This window comes from Euleptes europaea, chromosome 10 (assembly GCF_029931775.1).
Source record: "Euleptes europaea isolate rEulEur1 chromosome 10, rEulEur1.hap1, whole genome shotgun sequence".
NCBI classification, from domain to species: Eukaryota; Metazoa; Chordata; class Lepidosauria; order Squamata; family Sphaerodactylidae; genus Euleptes; species Euleptes europaea.
Window position 1 is genome coordinate 11,202,376 of NC_079321.1, and position 20,410 is coordinate 11,222,785.

Sequence of the window (20,410 nt, forward strand, 5' to 3'; positions counted from 1 at the left end):
CAGCATGACTAGCATCCATTTTTACTAGTAGCCATGAATACTAGTAGCAATGAATAGCCCTTTCATATGAACATAAGAAAAGCCATGCTGGATCAGACCATCAAGTCTATCAATCTGTTCACACAGTGGCCAACCAGGTGCCTTTAGGAAGCCCACAAACAAGACGAGTGCCGCAGCATTGTCCTGCCTGCGTCACAGTCGTGAAGTCAAGAAACCAACAACCAGCGGAGACTGAGGCAGTTTGAAAGCCTCACTTGGCCTGCAGTTCACCTACAGTGAAACATGCATGCATGCCGCTGTCCAAACCAGCAGTGCTGTATTGATTTTCAGACTCTGGACTGACCCATCCCTCCCCTTGCTTCTTGTACATGGTAATGTATACTTCAACTGTGAAGCTACAGTGTGCTTCTCACTCTCCACTGAGCCCGTGAGCCAGGGTCCTAGATGTCCGGTCACGGTCCCATGTTTGCATTCAACTCCCCCTTCCCCACCAAGGCCGCAGCGTTGAAATATTCAGCCCTCAGGGGGGAAACATAAAGAAGAAGATCTGCCGAGGCAGCAACGAAAGAGAGCCTTCTCCTGGCCCCGGATGATGATCTCATCAGCTGGTGCCAAGGAGGAGGAGGAGGAGAAGAGAAGAAGAGTTGGTTTTTATATGCCGATTTTCTCTACCACTTAAGGGAGACTCAAACCGGCTTACAATCCCCTTCCCTTCCCCACAACAGACACCCTGTGAGGTAGGTGGGGCTGAGAGAGCTCTAAGAGAACTGTGACTTGCCCAAGGTCACCCAGCTGGCTACATGTGGAGGAGCAGGGAAACCAAGCCGGTTCACCAGATTAGCGTCCGCCACTGATGTGGAAGAGTGGGGAATGAAACCTGGTTTTCCAGATTTGAGTCCACCGCTAGGGTTGCCAGGTCCCTCTTCGCCACTGGCGGGAGGTTTTTGGGGTGGAGCCTGAGGAAGGTGGGGTTTGGGGAGGGGAGGGACTTCAATGCCATAGAGTCCAATGGCCAAAGCGGCCATTTTCTCCAGGCGATCTGATCTCTATCGGCTGGAGAGCAGTTGTAATAGCAGGAGACCTCCAGCTAGTACCTGGAAGTTGGCAACCCTATTAAAGAGGGCCACCTGGCCCAAGGAAACCAGCATGGCCCTGCTGGGCCCGGGTGCAGGAGCGACTGGGTTAATGGGGAAGGGTGGCTGATTGGCTCCTCGAGGGTGGAGGAGGCAGGGCAAAACCGGAAGGGAGAAATAAAAGGAGGGCTCCGCAGGCAGGCCGGGGAGGAAGGAGGCAGCACAACGCTGGGCAGTGAGGATGAGGGTCGCTCCAGGGGAGGAAAGGAAGGACCTGAGGCCCAGACCCAGTGCCCCACTGACCCCCGATTCTAAGGCCCAAGAGGAACTAGTGGGGAGAACATGACAGCGGAGAGGGCAGAGGGCGAACTCTCCCTAGGGGAAACTCACACCTAGACTTATGCGCAGCCCTGGAAACTTGAGAGCAAAGAAGGTTTCCCTTGCTGCAGTACTTTTATTACTGTGATCTTCCGTTTTTGTTCGGACCAGGGACAGCAGAGGAGTCAGTGATTCTTGTTTTACTCACCGGTCCAGTTCTGGGTAGCCCTGGGTACTTCCAACTCAGACTCTGCTCCGTTTGGGGTCTTTTGGGTCTTGTACCACCTGCTGTCGATATTTGGAAAAAGGTTTCCATTTTGGATTTCCCAGCTGACTCTGTCATAATTGCTGACATCGCTCCGGCAGCTCAGGGAGAAATTATGCCCCTGAGAAACCTGGCCATTTGCGCTTGATACAAGGGTCACGTTTGCTGGCAAAACATAAAATACATGAGACTCTCTTTAGGATGTGAGCAGGAGTCACAAGTCAGTTGTTGCTCCGTCGAGTTTCGTACACAAAACACAAGACCAGCGAAAAGCAGCCAAAAGCTGAGCTGCTCATTCAGAAGAACCAGGAGCTAAAGTTCTCCTGCATCACCGGCTTGAAAGCACCCGGGGGGGGAAAGGTGTGTTGGATGACTGAATGTTCCCCTTCTGGAAAGTCTTCCCATCCATGGAAAACTAGCACGTTGAAGTTAGACTGCTGTCCTTGACAGGCTAGATTTTCACAATCAAGGAGTTTTGGAAACAGGTCAGCATTTCAATATGCAATCCCCTCCCTGTGTTCTGAAGGGCCACTTGGGAGAACTATTCCACGTGGTTCCTTGGAATAGTTTAGTTCTGGTAGCAGAGGAACAAGGTAGGGCGGAGGACACTTTAGTCTGTTCCATCTTGCAATCACAATTCGCACATGGACACACAGACACATGAAGCTGCCTTCTACTGAATCAGACCATCACAGTCAGCATTGTCTACTCAGACTGGCAGCAGCTCCCCAGGGTCTCAGGCAGAGGTCTTTCGCATCACCTCCTATCAGCTACTTTTAACTGGAGGTGCTGGGGATTGAACCTGACACGAGTTGGTTTTTATATGCCGATTTTCTCTACCACTTAAGGGAGACTCAAACCGGCTTTCAATCACCTTCCCTTCCCCTCCCCACAACAGGCACCCTGTGAGGTAGGTGGGGCTGAGAGAGCTATAACAGAGCTGTAACTTGCCCAAGGTCACCCAGCTGGCTTCGTGTGTAGGAGTGGGGAAACAAATCCAGTTCACCAGATTCGCCTCCGCCGCTCATGTGGAGGAGTGGGAAATCACACCCAGTTCTCCAGATCAGAGTCCACCGCTCCAAACCACCGCTCTTAACCACTACACCACACTGGCTCTCTGGTAACGTGTTTAGCTTTTAGTCAGTTCAACTGTGTTGCTTTTCATTTGAATATCTGTGTGTTATTGTTGCTTTGTGTTTTTCTCTGTATTTTGTTTTGCCCTTTTTTCCACGCATGTTTTAATCCAACCACCTTTTCCCTTTATTTCTTTCTTTTAAAAATAAACCTTTTTATAAAAGGCATTTTTGGCTTCACTTATTACATAAGAACATAAGAAAGGCCCTACTGGATCAGACCAAGGCCCATCAAGTCCAGCAGTCTGTTCACACAGTGGCCTACCAGGGGCCTCCAGGAAGCCACAAACAGTCTATTTCTCCATGATATTTCTCTTAATCGCTTCCCCATGCTAGAATGCAATGGGTACTACCAGGTTGGTTATAGGTTATTTTGTTATTGCTCTAGTGCTGCGCTGGAAGACGACCTTCTTAGCGGGCCAGTCTAGATGTTCTCAGGAGGTCCTGAGGGGCGGCAGCTGGTTACCAGGGTACTTTCCAGGGAACCCTTGGTCTAAGGACGTTTCCTAGCAAGGAAAGGCACCATTTCCTCCTTCCTAACACAATAGACCCAAAGGGATGCTTACCTTTTCGCAAATACTTCACAGTGATGTGTTCACATTTGCGGGCGCCATCTGCTGTGCTCAGTTCACAAGTATAAGTGGTGGTGGTCCCTGACTTGTCTGCTGGGCACTCAGATTTATTAGCCCGCAGCAAGTAGTGAGTGCAGTTGTATGTGGAATAGTTGGTTCCTGCAATAAAGGGACACCGTTGAGACGACAATCAATGGGTGGACCATCTTCAGATTGGTCACCGTCCCGACCAAGGGGCGGCAACAATAATGCGCGGCAGTGCCCCTGCTCCACCAAGGGGACAGTTTGCAACACCAATCACAACTGGCTCCACCCACCACACTGTGCCATCTCTTTTTTTATTGCTTTGCTTCTGGAAGGGTTCAAAAGTCCATTCTCAATCTTTTACATGGCCCTTCCTGTGCCCCATGTTTGTTTGTTTGTTGTACATATTGCATTGTGAAACAACATCACAGTCACACATGAAGCTGCCTTATACTGAATCAGACCCTTGGTCCATCAAAGTCAGTATTGTCTACTCGGACCGGCAGCGGCTCTCCAGGGTCTCAGGCAGAGGTCTTTCACATCACCTACTTGCCTAGTCCCTTTAACTGGAGATGCAGGGGGTTGAACCTGGGACCTTCTGCATGCCAAGCAGATGCTCTACAGCTGAGCCAATGCCCCTACCCAGTCTCCTGAAGGTGCAAATGCCAGTTTGGAATACGCACAAGTGGTACATCTATATTGTCTTAATTCACAGCCTCATGCTGGGGCTCTTAAACAATCCCAGTGCTTAAGACACTCAGGTGGCAGCCACACACTGTGGGGTGTGGCGTGAGAACAATCATTCACAGCTGGGTTAAGTCAGGAAAATCCCATTGTGAATGAATGGTAGAGCACAAGGGTAACTGAAAATCCAAATGATAGAATAATAGAATCATAGAGTTGGAAGGGATCACCAGAGTCATCTAGTCCAACCCCCTGCACCATGCAGGAAACTCACAACTACCCCCCCACGCACCCCCAGTGCCCAGAAGATGGCCAAGATGCCCCACTCCCATGAATTGCCCAAGTTCATAGAATCAGCATTGCTGACAGATGGCCATCTAGCCTCTGCTTAAAAACCTCCAGGGAAGGAGAGCTTACCACCTCCCGAGGAAGCCTGTTCCACTGAGGAACAGCTCTTAATGTTAGAAATTTCTTCCTAATGTCTAGATGAAAATTCTTCTGATTTAACAGGTGGATGCAGCTTTGGATTGTGATCCATAGGCCCCTAAGAAGCATGATATGAGGGTGCTCAGAATTCTGCCCCTTTCCAGGTTTTCAACTACACCCCACCCCAAGCCACCACCTTTCAAGTTTAAATAGAAGTTGACAGTTATGACGGTTATGGCGGCTTACTGATGGTTAGAGAATGCAGACTGTATATATACGAACACATGAAGATGCCCTATACTGAATCAAACCCTCCTTGGTCCATCAAAGTCAGTATTTACCAGGACCGGCAGCGGCTCTCCAGGGTCTCAGGCGAGGTCTTTCACATCACCTACTTGCCTAGTCCCTTTAACTGGAGATGCCGGGGATTGAACCTGGGTCCTTCTGCATGCCAAGCAGATGCTCTACCACTGAGCCATGGCCCTTCCCCACAAGTTGACTCATGAAACTCAAGCCCTAATCCCAGGCAGAGAGGTGGCTATCGAAACACCTTTGCCACCTCAAAGAGCCAAGAGAGGCCATCTTGTTTCCTACCTGAAATATTGATGGCTCCATTCGGTTTCCAGTGGACGTCGAAGAAACTAATTTCCATGTCAACACAGCAGCTCAGCTCTCTGCTTTCACCGTTGCACTCCATCACGATGTCCTCGGACTTCACAATTTGGATTAAAGAAACGGTGATGTTACTCCTCGCTACGTGCAAGGTGGTCGGCGAGGTATCCCAATCAGTAAAAGCGCAACTATAACTGCCTGTAACAGGAACAAAATGGGTGACAAATGGAGTCCTGTCCCCCTAGGGTTCCCAACCTCCAAATGCTAACTGGAGATCTCCTGCTAGTACAACTGATTTCCAGGCGACAGAGACCAGATCCCCTGGAGAAAATGGCCGCTTTGGCAATTGGACTCTAAGGCACTGAAGCCCCTCCCCAAACACCGCCCTCCTCAGGCTCCGCCCCAAAACCCTCCTGCCAGTGGCAAAGAGGGACCTGGCAACCCTACATCCCCCCCATTCCTTCTATTTTGGAGGATTCAATTACCCCTCTGTAAACTTTCCAGCCCAGTGGCGCAGAGTGGTAAGCTGCAGTATTGCAGCCCAAGCTCTGCTCACGACCTGAGTTCGATCCCAACGGAAGTTGGTTTCAGGTAGCCGGCTCAAGGTCGACTCAGCCTTCCATCCTTCCGAGGTCGGTCAAATGAGTACCTACCTTGCTGGGGGTAAAGGGAAGATGACTGGGGAAGGCACTGGCAAACCACCTCGTAAACAAAAGTCTGCTGAGTAAACTCGGGATGTGACGTCACCCCATGGGTCAGGAATGACCAGTGCTTGCACAGGGGACCTTTACCTTTTACCAACTTTCCAGCCTGCCTCTTCTCCACAAGGCTGCTTGTTGTGAAACAAGTGCTGAATACGAATAATTGATGGAGACGCAGAACTGAGCATAAAGTCATGCTTGAATGTCAGTCTGGAGAGATGTCAGGTCAGGAGCCAACCTGAGCATCACTGCTAGCTTTGCTCAAAGGAGGTAATGGCAGGACAACCAGTCCGAACAGCAACAAGAAAACCCCTCTTCCTATAGTGAGGCATTTGTTGCTGCCTGATAAAAGCTGCAAGGTTTTAAGCCTACTCACTGTCCTTGGTGACTCCGGGCCAATGCCCATAACCAAGTGCTTGATTGACATCCTTCCTCTCTACTCCCCGCCCTCTTAGCAGGAGACAGATCTGACCCTTAGATCAAGTACTGGTCTGACTCAGTCTCTAGTCGCCATTTTGCTCTTCGTTTACAATTACCAGAATCATCCAGCGTAATGTTTTGGATTTTCAGCACCGATATTGACTTTCCATCTGAATGAGCACTTGTTATGTAGTGCCTGCTGCCGTTGATGATGTTACTTTCCCCAAAAGACCAGGTCACGTTGTTTGAATTCGATCTCGACTCACACCTCATGGTGACAGTGTCCCCCTTGAAAACTGGTTTGGGCGAAATGGAGATGTTTGTTCCACCTGGAAATGTAAAATAAAGAAGTCTTCAAAACCAGTGGAAAATGAGTATTCCCCTCCGATTTTTAAAAATTATATAGCATACTGCTAACACAGAATAACTATTATTCCCTAAGCAGAACCACATGGACCTGATCAGAATATATCCGGCGGGCAAAAACACACCTTTTAAAATGATTTATTTAAAACGTTTTTATACTGAGATAGATCCCAATGGGAAGCAGTGTTTGTCTGTAGCAGTAGAAAAGAGCAAGAGTCCAGTTGAAGAGGCCACGGCCACTCAGTGAATAAGCTTCTAGAATGGATCCCTTCATGAGAAGTGATATTTTATCTTACTTAGCTTAGACACCTACAAATAGGCAGGACGCAACTTATTGGAACTTAATCAAAGTTCTTTTTATTGTAAAGCTTCAAACGGAATATATGAGATAGGAATATGAATATTAAAACATAATACAAACTAGCACTAACATAGCAAGGTCTAAGATCTGATTCAAATAAGATAAGTCTGATTCAAATGCCTGTTACAAAGTTTAAAGTATAAAATACATACCGTACATACATACTAACATTGAGAATCTCAGCCTAACGCAATAGACCAGAGAAGCCTCCCACTGCTATGTTTACAACACCTATATATAGCATCTTTACCTGCTAATTAAAATGCATAGAATCCTTTCAGAAAGGATAGATTCTGTTCCACTCAGGCAGGCACATGTCTCCCAGAAAGGACATTTTCCCTCAGACAGGACAGCCTGCCCTTCCAGAGGTCAGACAGGAAGAAGAAGAGTTAGTTTTTATATGCCGACTTTCTCTGCCACTTAAGGGAGACTCAAACCAGCTTACAATCACCTCCCCTTCCCCTCCCCACAACAGACACCCTGTGAGGTAGGTGGGGCAGAGAGAGTGTGACCAGCCCAAGGTCACCCAGCTGGCTTCATGTATAGGAGTGGGGAAACCAACCTGGTTCACCAGATTAGCCTCCGCCACTCATGTGGAGGAGTAGGGAATCAAACCCGGTTCTCCCGATCAGAGGCCACTGCTCCAAACCACCGCTCTTAACCACTACACCATGTTGACAGTCTGCCCTTTCAGAGGTCAGAATTAGTCCAAGAGAGAAGGGGGGTCCGCCCAAGGAATGTGCATTGTTCCGATTGCTGAAGTGTCATGCCGAACGCCAACTCAGAGATAAAAAACTGTTTATTTATGCTTTGATGTAACTTAATGTGACTCATTGGCAGAGAGCCCAGTTGTAGGAAATATGCAGCTATATATTCCTTTAAAGGCTTCTTACTCTGAGTTGAAAATTCTGCAGATGTGCAAAATACCACACTCTGATCAGCTGGGGAAAGAAACATAGGGCTCTCAGATCGGTGGGCCCATAACACAGGAGAACCTTAAAGAAGAACAAACTTTCTGGCAGGGTATGAGCTTTTGTGAATCACAGCTCACTTCTTCAGATACTGGCAAAACTCAGATGCTCACGAAAGTTCATACCCTGCCAGATATTTTGTTAGTCTTTAAGGTGCTACTGGATTCTTGCTCTTTTCTCATTTTTATTCTGCTTTTCCAACCGATCAGGGCCCCCAAGGCAGTGCATTAGAACAATTAAGAACAATATCTAAAATTTAAAATAATTCAATAAAAACACATCAACACTCGATACCAGAATAAGGGAGGGTGGCCAGGTTTGTTATTGGGGTTATGCCAAATGAAACAAGAAAGCCCTCACCCGCTGGTGGAAGACACCCATAGAGGGAGACAGATGAATCTCCCTTGGGAAGGGGTTCCAGAGTTTTGGTGTCGTGACTGAGGAAACCCTTGGAAGACTCTGCTCATGGCATTGACGTAGTGGTACTTCAAGACAACTAAAATGGGCATTCTTTCCTTCAGAAAGATCCAGGATTTACATGTGATGTGAGTTTTATAAGTGATTAATATCAGTGAATTTCAACTGTCAATCAATCATTTATTACAATCAAAGCTCAGTCAACATCAGTATAACATGAGGTAGTTGTGAATTTCCTGCATTGTGCAGGGGGTTGGACTAGATGACCCTGGTGGTCCCTTCCAACTCTATGATTCTAGGATAATTTACGTACAAATGTTAATTTTATATTGGTATGAAAATTGTGCCGTTAAACTGATGTTGACCGATCTTTTGATCGTAAAAAATGTTGACTTGATTGATTGATTGAATTTCAGTTGCAGTTTCTCGGAGTCCATCTGCTCACTCCCAAGATGAGGCAACAGAATGGTGAGCTCCTAGTTTTGTTGCTTCCTCAGCAGAACACTATCTGGTTAGTCCATTTTTATTCCACCTTTCCTCCAAGGAGGTTGGGGTGGTCTACCTGGCTCTCCTCTCCTCCATTTCATCTTCATAATAGCCCTACAAGGTAGGTGAATTTCAGCCTTGTTTGTAACCATTCAAGATGGTTACAAACCATCTTGAATGGTTACAAACAATGGTTTGTATGGTTAGGGGAGAGGCTGTGGCTCAGTTTATAGAGCATCTGCTTGGCATGCAGAAGGTTACAGGTTCAGCCCTTCCTCTAAAGGTACAGGCTGGATATTAGGAAAGTTTTTTTTTTTGGGGGGGGGGTTACAGTAAGAGTTGTTCACTAGTGGAATCCGCTGCCTAGGGAGTTGGTGAGCTCCCCCTCTCTGGCAGTATTCAAGCAGCGGCTGGACAAACATTTGTCAGGGATGCTTTAGGCTGATCCTGCATTGAGCAGGGGGTTAGACCAGATGGCCTATATGGCTCCTTCTAACTCTATGATTCCATGAGATCACTCAAGTGATTTCTCTAGAACGGCAGTGTTAAAACTGGTGTGGTCTGGATATGCATGTGTTCTTTGGGGAGAAGAAAGGTATTGGTACCATCAAAATTAATAATATACATGTCCACAAGCAGGTCTTCCACCTTACCGTAGACTTCCACAGAATAGGCCCTAAACGAGGCAGGATCTAAATTGTAGGAGCTATTTAAGGCTTCGGCCACTTTTGCATTTGCATTTTCCACTAGTATAGCCCTTGCGGATGTTACCTCATAATCGACCACAGTGCTTCCATTCCTAGAGAGAGGGAAACGTCAGGTATGTTATTTCAGATTTCGGGAATATAATCAACGGTACTCCATGGCCTAACCCTAACCCTAGTATTTCCGGTTTTTATAAAATGACACTAGTAAGACTGCAGCCCCCATCAATGGCAGAAATGGCCTCGCCCCCTCGCCCCCCCATGGCCCCAGCCCTTGATGGAGGAATGAACATAGGAAGAACAGGATCCTGGTTTGCAGTGGCAATGCCATACCAACTGCATAGAACTGCCTGACCCTCTGCTCAGTGCCTGTGGCTGCACCCGCCTGCCCATTCCCTCCCACCCACCTCTCAGCTCAGGTAGGTGACCCCAGAAGGGGGGCAGCACCCAGGCCATCAGCCCACCAGGACTTTTCCTTGTGGCCTTAGTGGCCAATCCGCCCCTTGCCATCATTGATCTTTCCTCCTGTTTGTTCCTCCCTGACCTGGATGGCCCAGACTAGCTTGATCTCATCAGATTTTGGAAGCTAAGCAGGGTCGGGCCTGTTTAGTGCTTGGATGGGAGACCACCAAGGAAGTCCAGGGTTGCTATGCAGAGGCAAGCAATGGCAAACCACCTCTGTTTATTTCTTGCCATGAAAACTCTACAGGGTTGCCATAAGTCAGGCACTTTCCACCACCACTGTCCGTTCCTCACTATTTCATCCACTAGAAAAGTAGAATCGCCCTGCCATGGCCAGGGGATAGCAGAGCAAAAGGTAGTCAAATTGCAGTAACTGACACATTGATGTCTATCCAGCCATCACAGGGAAGGAATTTTCCTCTCTCTCCCTCCTGCTGCAGCCTTCGGAGCCCCACTGAAATTTTGTTCCAAGGGTTCTGCAATTGCTTAGGAGCAGGATAGGTAATTCTGGAGGTTGGCAACCCTACATTTCTCTGAACAGCATCTTTTAAATGTCATTTTGCATTTGCGTTACAGGAAAATATCAAGTCTCTTCTACAGAATCGGCCTCTTTGTCTTCTGAAAACACGTCGTCTGGCCTCTCCTCTCTGTGTGTGCCCTTTGTTCTGCCCCATTGCCCGCATAGCTTTTCATGGAGTCACATGTCTCTACAGGTCTCTCCTGTAGAAACAATGCGCTCATACTCCCATGTATGTGACACCGGATTATCTGGTCACTTGCTATAGGGGTAGTGATCTTCAGATTATGTTTCTCTCTCTCCTTTCGACTGCATCCTGAATGTGAACTGAATCTACTTTAGTGAACTTAAATCTTACTTTTGCAATATACTTCCTGGCAGATTTATTTTACTGCATGCAATATCATACTTCCAACTCTGCTATATTAACCAAATTTCTCAATATACATACCTGTGCAGAGAAACATACAATGCCTTCATTAAACCCTGTTTAGGATGGTATCTACACTGTGTATGTGCTTTTTGCTGACCTTTCCCTGCAACCTCGGGAAAAGGATTCAATAATTTGGATGATTTATTCCATTCCCTCCTGTAACCTTCTCAAGTGTAAGATGTAAAAAGACACATTTTCCTTACTTGTACTCTGTAACTTTTGCACTTATGAAGTCTTGTAAAGTTCCGTAGCCCACAGTAAACTGAAAAAGAATGTATAAATGCTTTAAATACATAGATAAGACAATTAAAACCACAGAGAAAGTAGGACTATTTATTTATTTCATTCAGGGGACACTTTATTGCTATTCGTGAAAGCAAATTACTGAATTACTTGGTTTCAGTAGTTCTGATCCAGCATTCACATGGTTTTTCTGCTAAAAAACCTTTGATTCGGAAATGACCCATTACAACTGGATTAGGAGGATGTATGTTGGAATTCTGAAATTCATTTTCCCCCTCTTTAATTAACAAAGCCCTATCACTCTCAGTAACACCTTCAGTAGGGTGGCCTTTGGGCCTTTTCACATCGATTTCCAAATCTGCAGTCCCCAAACCATACCCCCGCTGTCTCCCAGCGTGAACTGATCAAATTGGTCTCAGCACTTATGTTGGTCCTCAGTCTCTTTAACATCCATGCTAACTCCCTCTTTGTCAGGGGTGGCTAAAAACTTCTTGGCCATCATGATGGCCATGGGACTGTCTCTGATGACCTCCGGCCTTCATTCATGTGATGTTCATGGCAGTGGGTGGAGGGTTATACCCAGACTGTACACTGATTTCCCACTGTACACTGAATAACTTAATAACACAATGATTTTAACTATATATTAAAATTGAATTTATATACTTTATTTATATCCCCCAAAGAAGCTTACAGCAAATTAAATCAAAAGAGTTTCCGGCTAAACATTAGGAAGAACTTTCCAACAGTTGGAGCGGTTCCTCAGAGGAACAGGCTTTCTTGGGAGGTGGTGGGCTCTCCTTCCCTGGCGGTTTTCAAGCAGAGGCTACATGGCCATCTGTCAGCAATGCTGATTCTATGACCTTAGGCAGATCATGAGAGGGAGGGCAGGAAGGGTTGCATCAGTATTTGGCTCTCATGTCCCTTTCTTGCATGCCCAGGGTAGTGCCGATCGCCACTTTGGGGTCAGGAAACAATTTTCCTCCAGGCCAGATTGGCCAGGGATTCTGAAAGGGTTTTGTTGCCATCTTCTGGGCATGGAGTAGGGGCCACTGGGGGTGTGGGGGGGAGGTAGTTGTGAATTTCCTGCATTGTGCAGGGGGTTGGACTAGATGACCCTGGTGGTCCCTTCCAACTCTATGATTCTATGATCCTCTCCTCCATTTTATCTTCACAACAACCCTGTATGGTAGGTTAGGCTAAGAGCGTGCGACTGGCCCAAGGTCACCCACCAAGTTTCCATGGCACATTGAGATTCGAACCTAGATTTCCCAGATCCTAATCAGACACTTTAACCACTACACCACGCTGGCTCTCAATATATATTATGTTCATAAGACTCCCTCAGAAATCAAACAGGAAGGTCAGTACATTTCCGCTTGATTGCTTAGTACAGGAAGACCTTTTAAATGATAAATGTTTAACATCAACATCTAGAAATAGACCGCTGGGGTAGTGTAGTGGTTAGAATGGCAGACTAGGATCTTGTCAATCTAGACTGGAATCTCTGCCCTGCCACAGAAGCTTGTTTTCAAACAGTGCACAATGGAGAAGGTAGAGTGCTCTCCTTGCTAGGAAAAGGAATGGGTCTTCTTTGGCCATTTATGCAGGGTCAGTTTTGATGCCAGCTCAAAGCTTTTGTTTTAAAAGTGACCTTTAAAATGCCTATTCACGGTCCCGTCACAAAAGAAGAAATTCCACCCCCCCACTCGCCTGCTCCTTCGTTCCTTCCATTAGCCAACCTCCGTTTGCATAGCTAATGCGCGGCTGTGATTTTGCATGCTTCCTTGAAGGGATTCTTCACGGCGGAGGCAGAGCAAACACAAAAGGTCGCGTTAAAGGGGCTCTTAAGAAATGCGAAGCAGGTATGCGCCGGCTTCGCAGTCACTTCCTGAAATATGGTTCAGTGAGAAAAACTCAAAAAAAGTGCGGGGCATTTCAGCCTGGAACGCGCTGCTAATTACCAGGCATAAATGGTCTTTGTCTTATAGTGTGCACAGAGCATGCAAACAGCAAAAAAGACTTGTGTCTCTGAGTGGATGTGCAGATGGGCTCAGGTATCTAGTTTTGGATTAATCCATTGTTTGAAGTAATACGTTAAGTTACTACTCTTTCCCCCTCAGAGTGTCTGAATCCTTCTACAAACTATTTTCGAGTTCTGTGTCTTTTACCTAGCGGCTCATTTAGGAGAAGCTGACTGGTGCATGTTGCCACATTCTGTGCACTGCTGGCATTTCTATTCCTTGCTGGTTTCTCTCATTTTTAAAAGGTTGGGTGGAGGGGGCATGGCTCAGTGGTAGAGCATCTGCTTGGCATGCAGAAGGTCCCAGGTTCAATCCCCGGCAACTCCAGTTAAAGGGACAAGTAAAGTAGGTGATGGGAAAGACCTCTTCCTGAGACCCTGAAGAGATGCTGCCAGTCTGAGTAGACAATATTGTTTTTGATGGACCAAGGGTCTGATTCAGTATAAAGCTCAGGGACAGAGCATCTGCTTGGCATACAGAAGGTTTGAGGTTCAATCCCCAGAATCTCCATTTCAAGGGACCAGGCAAGTAGGTGATGTGAAAGACCTCTGCCAGAGACCCCGGAGAGCCGCTGCCGGTCTGAGTAGACAATACTGACTTCAATGGACCAAGCGTCTGATTCAGTATAAGGCAGCTTCATGTGTTCATGTGTTCATGACCTTGGGTTAGTCACACACTCACAGCCTAAACTACCTCACAGGGGTGTTGTGAGGATAAGATGGAGGAGAGTAGAACGACACAAGCCCTTTTGAGTTACCATAGGAAAAAAAGGTGGGGTATAAATAGAGCAAATAAAAAAAAAAACACAAAACGCTGGATGGAAATGATTTTTAAAATCTCAGACGTACTGCACGATCCAAATCTCTTGTGTATTGCTTATACAGATTTGAGGATGGATCCTTGAGGGCCTCCTGAAAGGGTATTTTGAGCCGGACGTCCATTTTTGTTATGTAGGTATCTCCACTATCTGTGACAGAGAAGAAGAGGAGGAAAGCTCTAATGATTTTGAAGAAAGGACTATTTTATGATATCATTCTTTCAATCAGCGCCCATTTTTTAAGATTCTGTTCACATCTAATCATTTTTTCCCCACTGTATGGTCATCTGAGATTGTGTGACACTTTTCAGAAGTAAAAAAAGGACAATAGTCTTCGCCAGGAAAGCTATAGCCCAAAGTCAGATGAAAAACCAATCGTATAAACTGGTGGCTGGGGACCCCCTGGGATTACAACTGATCTCTAGGAGACAGAAATAGTCTGCCTGGAGAAAATGGCAGCTTTGGGGGATGGGCTCTATGGCATTGAAGTCCCTCCCCTCCCCAAACCCTGCCCTCCTCAGGCTCCACCCCCAAAATCTACAGGTATTTCCTAACCTGGAGACAGCAACCCTACTCACAGGCCCCCAGCTGGTTTTAACCTTCTTTTTCTTATCACAAACCACAAATTTTTTCATTATTTCAGGTCATCTGTGAGAAATTATGATGACTTGGCAGCTATTGCACACTAGCTATTGCCTTCTCTTACCTGTGGGCAATCTCTGGCAATACAGTCCTTGAGAAGGTAGCTGTGTGATACAGTCGCGGTGCTCTTCTGCTGCTGCAGTGATATTTGGGCAGGCTGGAGGATTGCATACCTTACTGGCCCACCCATACCCATCTTCACAACAACAGCGAGTGCCGTTATTACCTGTTGAATTGCACACTGAAACAGAAAGAACAAAGGTTAGGTACGGTATTTGGTTGAAGAAGAGTAGTTGGTTTTTATATGCCGATTTCTCTGCCACTTAAGGAAGAATCAAACCGGCTTACAATCGCCTTCCCTTCCCATCCCCATAGGGTTGCCGACTGCCAGGTAGTAGCAGGAGATCTCCTGCTATTTCAACTGATCTCCAGCTGATAGAGATCAGTTTACCCAGAGAAAATGGCCGCTTTGGCCATTGGACTCTATGGTATTGAAGTCCCTCCCCTCCCCAAACCCCACCCTCCTCAGGCTCCACCCCAAAAACCTCCCGCCGGTTGTGAAGAGTGACCTGGCCACCTTACTTCCCCACAACAGACACCCTGTGAGGTAGGAGGGGCTGAGAGAGCTCAAAGAGAGCTGTGACTAGCCCAAAGTCACCCAGCTGGCTTCATGTGGAAGAGTGGGGAAACAAATCCAGCTCACCAGATTAGCCTCCGCCGCTCACGTGGAGGAGTGAGGAATCAAATCCGGTTCTCTGATTTGGAGTCCCCTACTTCCAAATTACCGCTCTTAAGCTCCACACCACGCAGGCTCTCTGAACCCGCTCTGTTTCATTCAATGCATTTACTCTGCATTCGAGATTCAAACAAAACACAGGCCCTTTGAAGGCTGTTTGGAGAAGGCCTTCCCTCCCATTTTTAAGCAGATTCACATTCCTAGAATGTTTCGATGCTTCTGCATTATGTCACTTTTTAATGCCATCCAGTGATTCAGCATCTAGAAGGCATTTTACCCCATGAGGTGTGATCACAGCAGGAGACATTTGCAAGGAAAGGGAACATGCTGACAACGTGCCGTTGCAGCTTCCTGTAACATGAAAGCAAAGCCAACGGTATCCTTGTTGAACGACAAGAAGCCCCAACCTTGCGACTCATATTTTCCTGACAGGCTTCCTTTCCTTGGGAAAGGAAAAGCTTTCGGGTCCTTGGCGGAGCAAATGTTTATAGGGGAACGTTTCTGGAGAATATGAAAAGCCCCGGATACTTCATGCCTAGGTAGGGTTACCACCTTCCAGGTACTAGCTGGAGATCTCCTGCTATTGCAACTGAACTCTAGCCAATAGAGATCAGTTCACCTGGAGAAAATGGCCGCTTGGGTGATTGGACCCTATGGCATTGGAGTCCCTCCCCTCCCCAAACCCCGCCCTCCTCAGGATCCACCCCAAAAACCTCCCGCCAGTGGCAAAGAGAGACCTGGCAACCCTATGACTAGGAGTAGGGTTGGGACTGTTTATTTTGCTATGCATGTTCTTGACACATGTGCAGAGAAGGGCCCCCAAGATGCACATCTTTGACATTGGCACTGTTGCTAGACTACTCACCTGTGGTAACCTGAATACTTGAAATCTTTTCAGTTGGATCAGAGTCATTTAGTGAAAAACTAAGATTGTTTAGGTAACTTTTGATGGTATTCTGGAGTGAAGAATCCGCAAAATGTATCTCAACGGCAACGGTGTATTCTACAGATGAGGCAGCTGAAAAACAACTGGATATGTTAGAACTTGTCATAAATGATCAGAAACTGCCTACTTTCTCTTAAGCCTCTTAAAATCTTTTATATACAGAGACAGTTCTAATAATGGAAATTGGGAAGACTTGCATGGCCATTTTTCCTCTGTTCTTATGGGCTCCTCAGCCATGGCCTTCTGGCTTTCTCCCCTCCCTACAATCTTCTGATCCTTCATTTCAGCTGTATCTGGGCCATTTCCACACAGGTTATTTGCTCTGGGTTCGATGCCGTAGGTTTTTCTCCTGCTTACCCACAGCATTCGTGCACCTCCTGGGGCTTCCCTGGCCTTTTGCCAATCTTTTCTAAGTCTGCTTTGCTGCAAAGTTTGCTGCAGGAAAGCCTAGATTGTTTCTTGTGTGGGTGGGAAAGTTTAGATTTTCACACCCATATCGCAGCCTCTCCCTGCGGCAGCCATTTCCTTCTCCAGCCACTTGGGGGCTTTTTTTGTTTTTGTTATTTTAAATTGGCAATCGAATATTGTTATAGTGATACAACACTAAAACAATCTGCAGTTTCAGATTATCTGAATCCCCAGCTTTATTTTTTTAAAATGTAAGTCTCTAGGGCATTTCATTGTGGAGCTATAAGGGGAAAGGTATATCTCTGCAACAAAAGGAGCTAGGGACTTCCTTTTTAAAAAAACGAAACTTGGGAATTGAAAGAAATCGATACAACAATTGTTACAATATTATATTGATATACCAATATTCAGTTGCTGATTTTAAAAAATTGAAAAAGCCTTAGTGGCCAGGGGGAGGGAGGATAGCTGCTGCCAGGAGGTTGGGACAGGGAAACTACGTGGAAACCCGCCATATGGAAGTCCTGTTGTCACTGCACTTTATCAGCAGCTGCACCAGCAGCTGGGAAACCACAGAAGCCTGTCCCCATGTGCAACCACCTTACTTCCATTTTGTCTCCTATGAAATAAGCCGCGATTCTTAGGACTGTGTTATTGGATTGGAGACTTGGGGACAACTAGCTCCTATCTTCACCACTGTGGTCATAAGGAAGGCCATGCTGGATCAGACCAAGGTCCATCAGTCCAGCAGTCTGTTCACATTCAGTCCAGCAGTGGTCATTCTCCGACCTCCAGTTACTGAACTCATTTTGTTCCTTCACACTTGACAAGGCATCTTGGATAGACCCGTGTTCTACTGGTGCTTGCTGTGGTAAAAACATCACATGTGAAAGTAAGATGCGCCAGGGAGCCTGATGGAAGAGGGACGGAGAGGGCAGGGAGGGGGGAAACAACATGACGCCAACAACTGACAAATACCTGGAAGCCACATCATGTTGCTGGCATGACATTGATGTGACACTCTAGGAGTATGGCAAAACTCTATGGCTCCTATGAATCCTAGAGCATCGTGCCGGCATCACACCAGTAGTGTGACATCACTTCTGCGTATTTGCTGGAAATTACAGTGCAATGAGGATTTAAAAAACATCCCCACCCCTGCTGGCCCTCAGCGGCTGGGGGGCAACAGAGTGGACTGCTGAGAGGACTCAACCGGGTTTCTCTAAAGCCTCAACTGGCAACATCTTCCTGCATGCCTACATATCTTCCCTTCACACTTTACATGTTTACCACAACATGCACTTATGGAGATGTACCCTACCACTCTGGTTAGCTAAGGGTGGAGACATAGGTCTAAAACGCATGGTCACTTAGCACAGTTCCAACCCAGTTCCATCCCCGTTCCACCCAGGATCAAATGAACCCGCATTACCTGGAATGAGCAGGGACTAAACTATGTGCAAATGGATCCATGTAAACAGAAAATGCGGGTTCCTGCTGAGTAAGCCCTCCCCACCACCACCCCAGCTCCTGGTGATTGGTCCTTTCGAATTGACCATATTCCATCCCAAGAAGCCTTCCTCGCATGGAACAGCCTTTTCCACCACCAGAAGGATCCTTGTGCTAGGTCAAGGCCCCACACTGTGTTGAGTGGAGGGGCAGGTCACAGCCCATGATTTCGAGATTTGACTCATGCAACTTGCAAGAGAGAGCCAATTTGCAAGTCCACTGTCCATCGCTTGCTCTTGATAAACAGGTCACTGAATCTCCCCGTCCCCCGTGGTGATAAACATGGTCTTTTGCACTTGTAGCAAATAATTCGGGCAACTCACTGGCCATTTATGCAGGGTCAATTTTCATGCTCTTTTTTAAAATGCAACCCTTAAAATGTCTATTCATGGTCCCGACACAAAAGGAGAAATTCCGCATACACCCCCCACACACACACACACTCGCCTGCCTGCTTCTTCGTTTCTGTTTGCATAGCCATTAGCAACCGGTATGTATAGCTAACGCACGGCAGTGATTTTTCATACTTCCTTGAGGGAATTCTTCACTGCAAGGGCAGAGCAAACACAAAAGGTCGTGTTAAAAGGGCTCTTAAGAAAAGCGAAGCAGGTGTGTGCCGGCTTCGCAGTCACTTCCTGAGTGACTGTTCAGCGTGAAAAACTCAAAAAAATATGCGGGGCAATTCAGCCTGGAACGCGCTGCTAAGTACCAAGCATAAATGGCCACTGACTGTGAGCAGAGCGCAGTCTATGCTGGAAGAAAGCCAAGTGGCTGTATGAGTTGATTGTCTACGAATAATGTTTCCATCTATAATAAACATGAGATCCTCAACAGGATGGAGATACCTTGCCGCTTCTGCCTATGTAAGTCTCTCGACCCAGACATCTCTTCTCTGCCTCCGTTGCCGTGTAGCTGAAAGAAGAAAGGCAAATTTCCATTTTATAAAAGAGCATACGGAAGAGTCAAGGGTGACTCTTCCGTATGCTCTTTATTAATTCCTTTATTACTCCACACCTTCCAGGGTTTTTTTTTTTTGGGGGGGGACTAGTGGAGTGGTATGCTTGGCTTAGGGTTCCCACCTCCAGGTGCGGTCTGGAGATCCTCTGGAATTACAAAATCTACAGACAAAATCTACAGCAATCAGTGGCCCTGAAGAAAGTGGCTGCTTTCGAAGTAAAATAAATGAATGAATCCCATTAAAGGTAAAAGTAGTCCTCTGTGCAGGCATGGGGTCATTACTGACCCATGAGGTGATGTTACATCCCAATGTTTACTAGGCATACTATGTTTACGGGGTGGTTGGCCAGTGCCTTCCCCAGTCGTCTATACTTTAACCCCAACAAGCTGGGGACTCATTTTACCAACCTCAGAAGGATGGAAGTAGGGTTGCCAGCTCTGGGTTGGGAAATACCTGGAGATTTTGGGGGCGGAGCCTGAGGAGGGTGGGGTTTGGAGAGGGGAGGGACTTCAATGCCATAGAGTCTCATTGCCAAAGTGGCCATTTTCTCCAGGAGAACTGATGCTGCTGCTGCAGTCATCTTGCTTGTGGGCTTCCTAGAGACACCTGGTTGGCCACTGTGTGAACAGACTGCTGCACTTGATGGGCCTGGGTCTGATCCAGCAGGGCTTTCCTTATGTTCTTATCTCTTTCAACTGGAGATCAGTTGTAATAGCAGGACATCTCCAGCCACCACCTGGAGGTTGGCAATCCTAGATGGAAGGCTGAGTCAACCTTGAGCCGGCTACCTGAAACCAACTTCTGTCGGCATCGAACTCAGGTCATGAGCAAAGCTTTGACTGCAGTACTGCAGCTTACCACTCTGCCCCATTTTAAAGGGGACGGGACATATTTTCTCTGGGACAATTTTCTTCCAGGTCATGATATTGTCAACTCTACAGATAGGGTGAATTTGATAAGTCATTTCTGGAACCGACACAAGGAAGTTGTGAATTCCCAAAACAACTGACTTACAGTTGTATTTAACGGATGACTAAACATAAATATCTGCAGCTGAGCACAAAATACACAATGTCTCTGATAACTTAATCCAGGCTTTGTAGCAACCCTTTTGCTTTGAGCTGCCTGATACTATTGCAGACGCACACGGGCTTTGTTAGAGCGAACACTGGCCTAGAATTCCGA

At 46.8% G+C, this 20,410-nt stretch overlaps 1 protein-coding gene across 1 annotated transcript in view; it reads right to left on the reverse strand.

Annotated features, from left to right (window-relative positions):
- Window positions 1-20,410, reverse strand: part of ADGRF5 (adhesion G protein-coupled receptor F5) — a 59,683-nt gene that overhangs the window by 19,700 nt on the left and 19,573 nt on the right. Inside the window, exons 2-11 of the mRNA XM_056856842.1 lie at window positions 19,113-19,179; window positions 16,273-16,425; window positions 14,736-14,912; window positions 14,061-14,179; window positions 11,149-11,207; window positions 9,483-9,628; window positions 6,345-6,557; window positions 5,090-5,305; window positions 3,356-3,520; window positions 1,600-1,821 (exon numbers count right to left, since the gene is read on the reverse strand). Coding sequence (XP_056712820.1) covers window positions 1,600-1,821; window positions 3,356-3,520; window positions 5,090-5,305; window positions 6,345-6,557; window positions 9,483-9,628; window positions 11,149-11,207; window positions 14,061-14,179; window positions 14,736-14,912; window positions 16,273-16,425; window positions 19,113-19,179 — 1,537 coding nt within the window. The remainder of the gene's footprint in view (window positions 1-1,599; window positions 1,822-3,355; window positions 3,521-5,089; window positions 5,306-6,344; window positions 6,558-9,482; window positions 9,629-11,148; window positions 11,208-14,060; window positions 14,180-14,735; window positions 14,913-16,272; window positions 16,426-19,112; window positions 19,180-20,410) is intronic.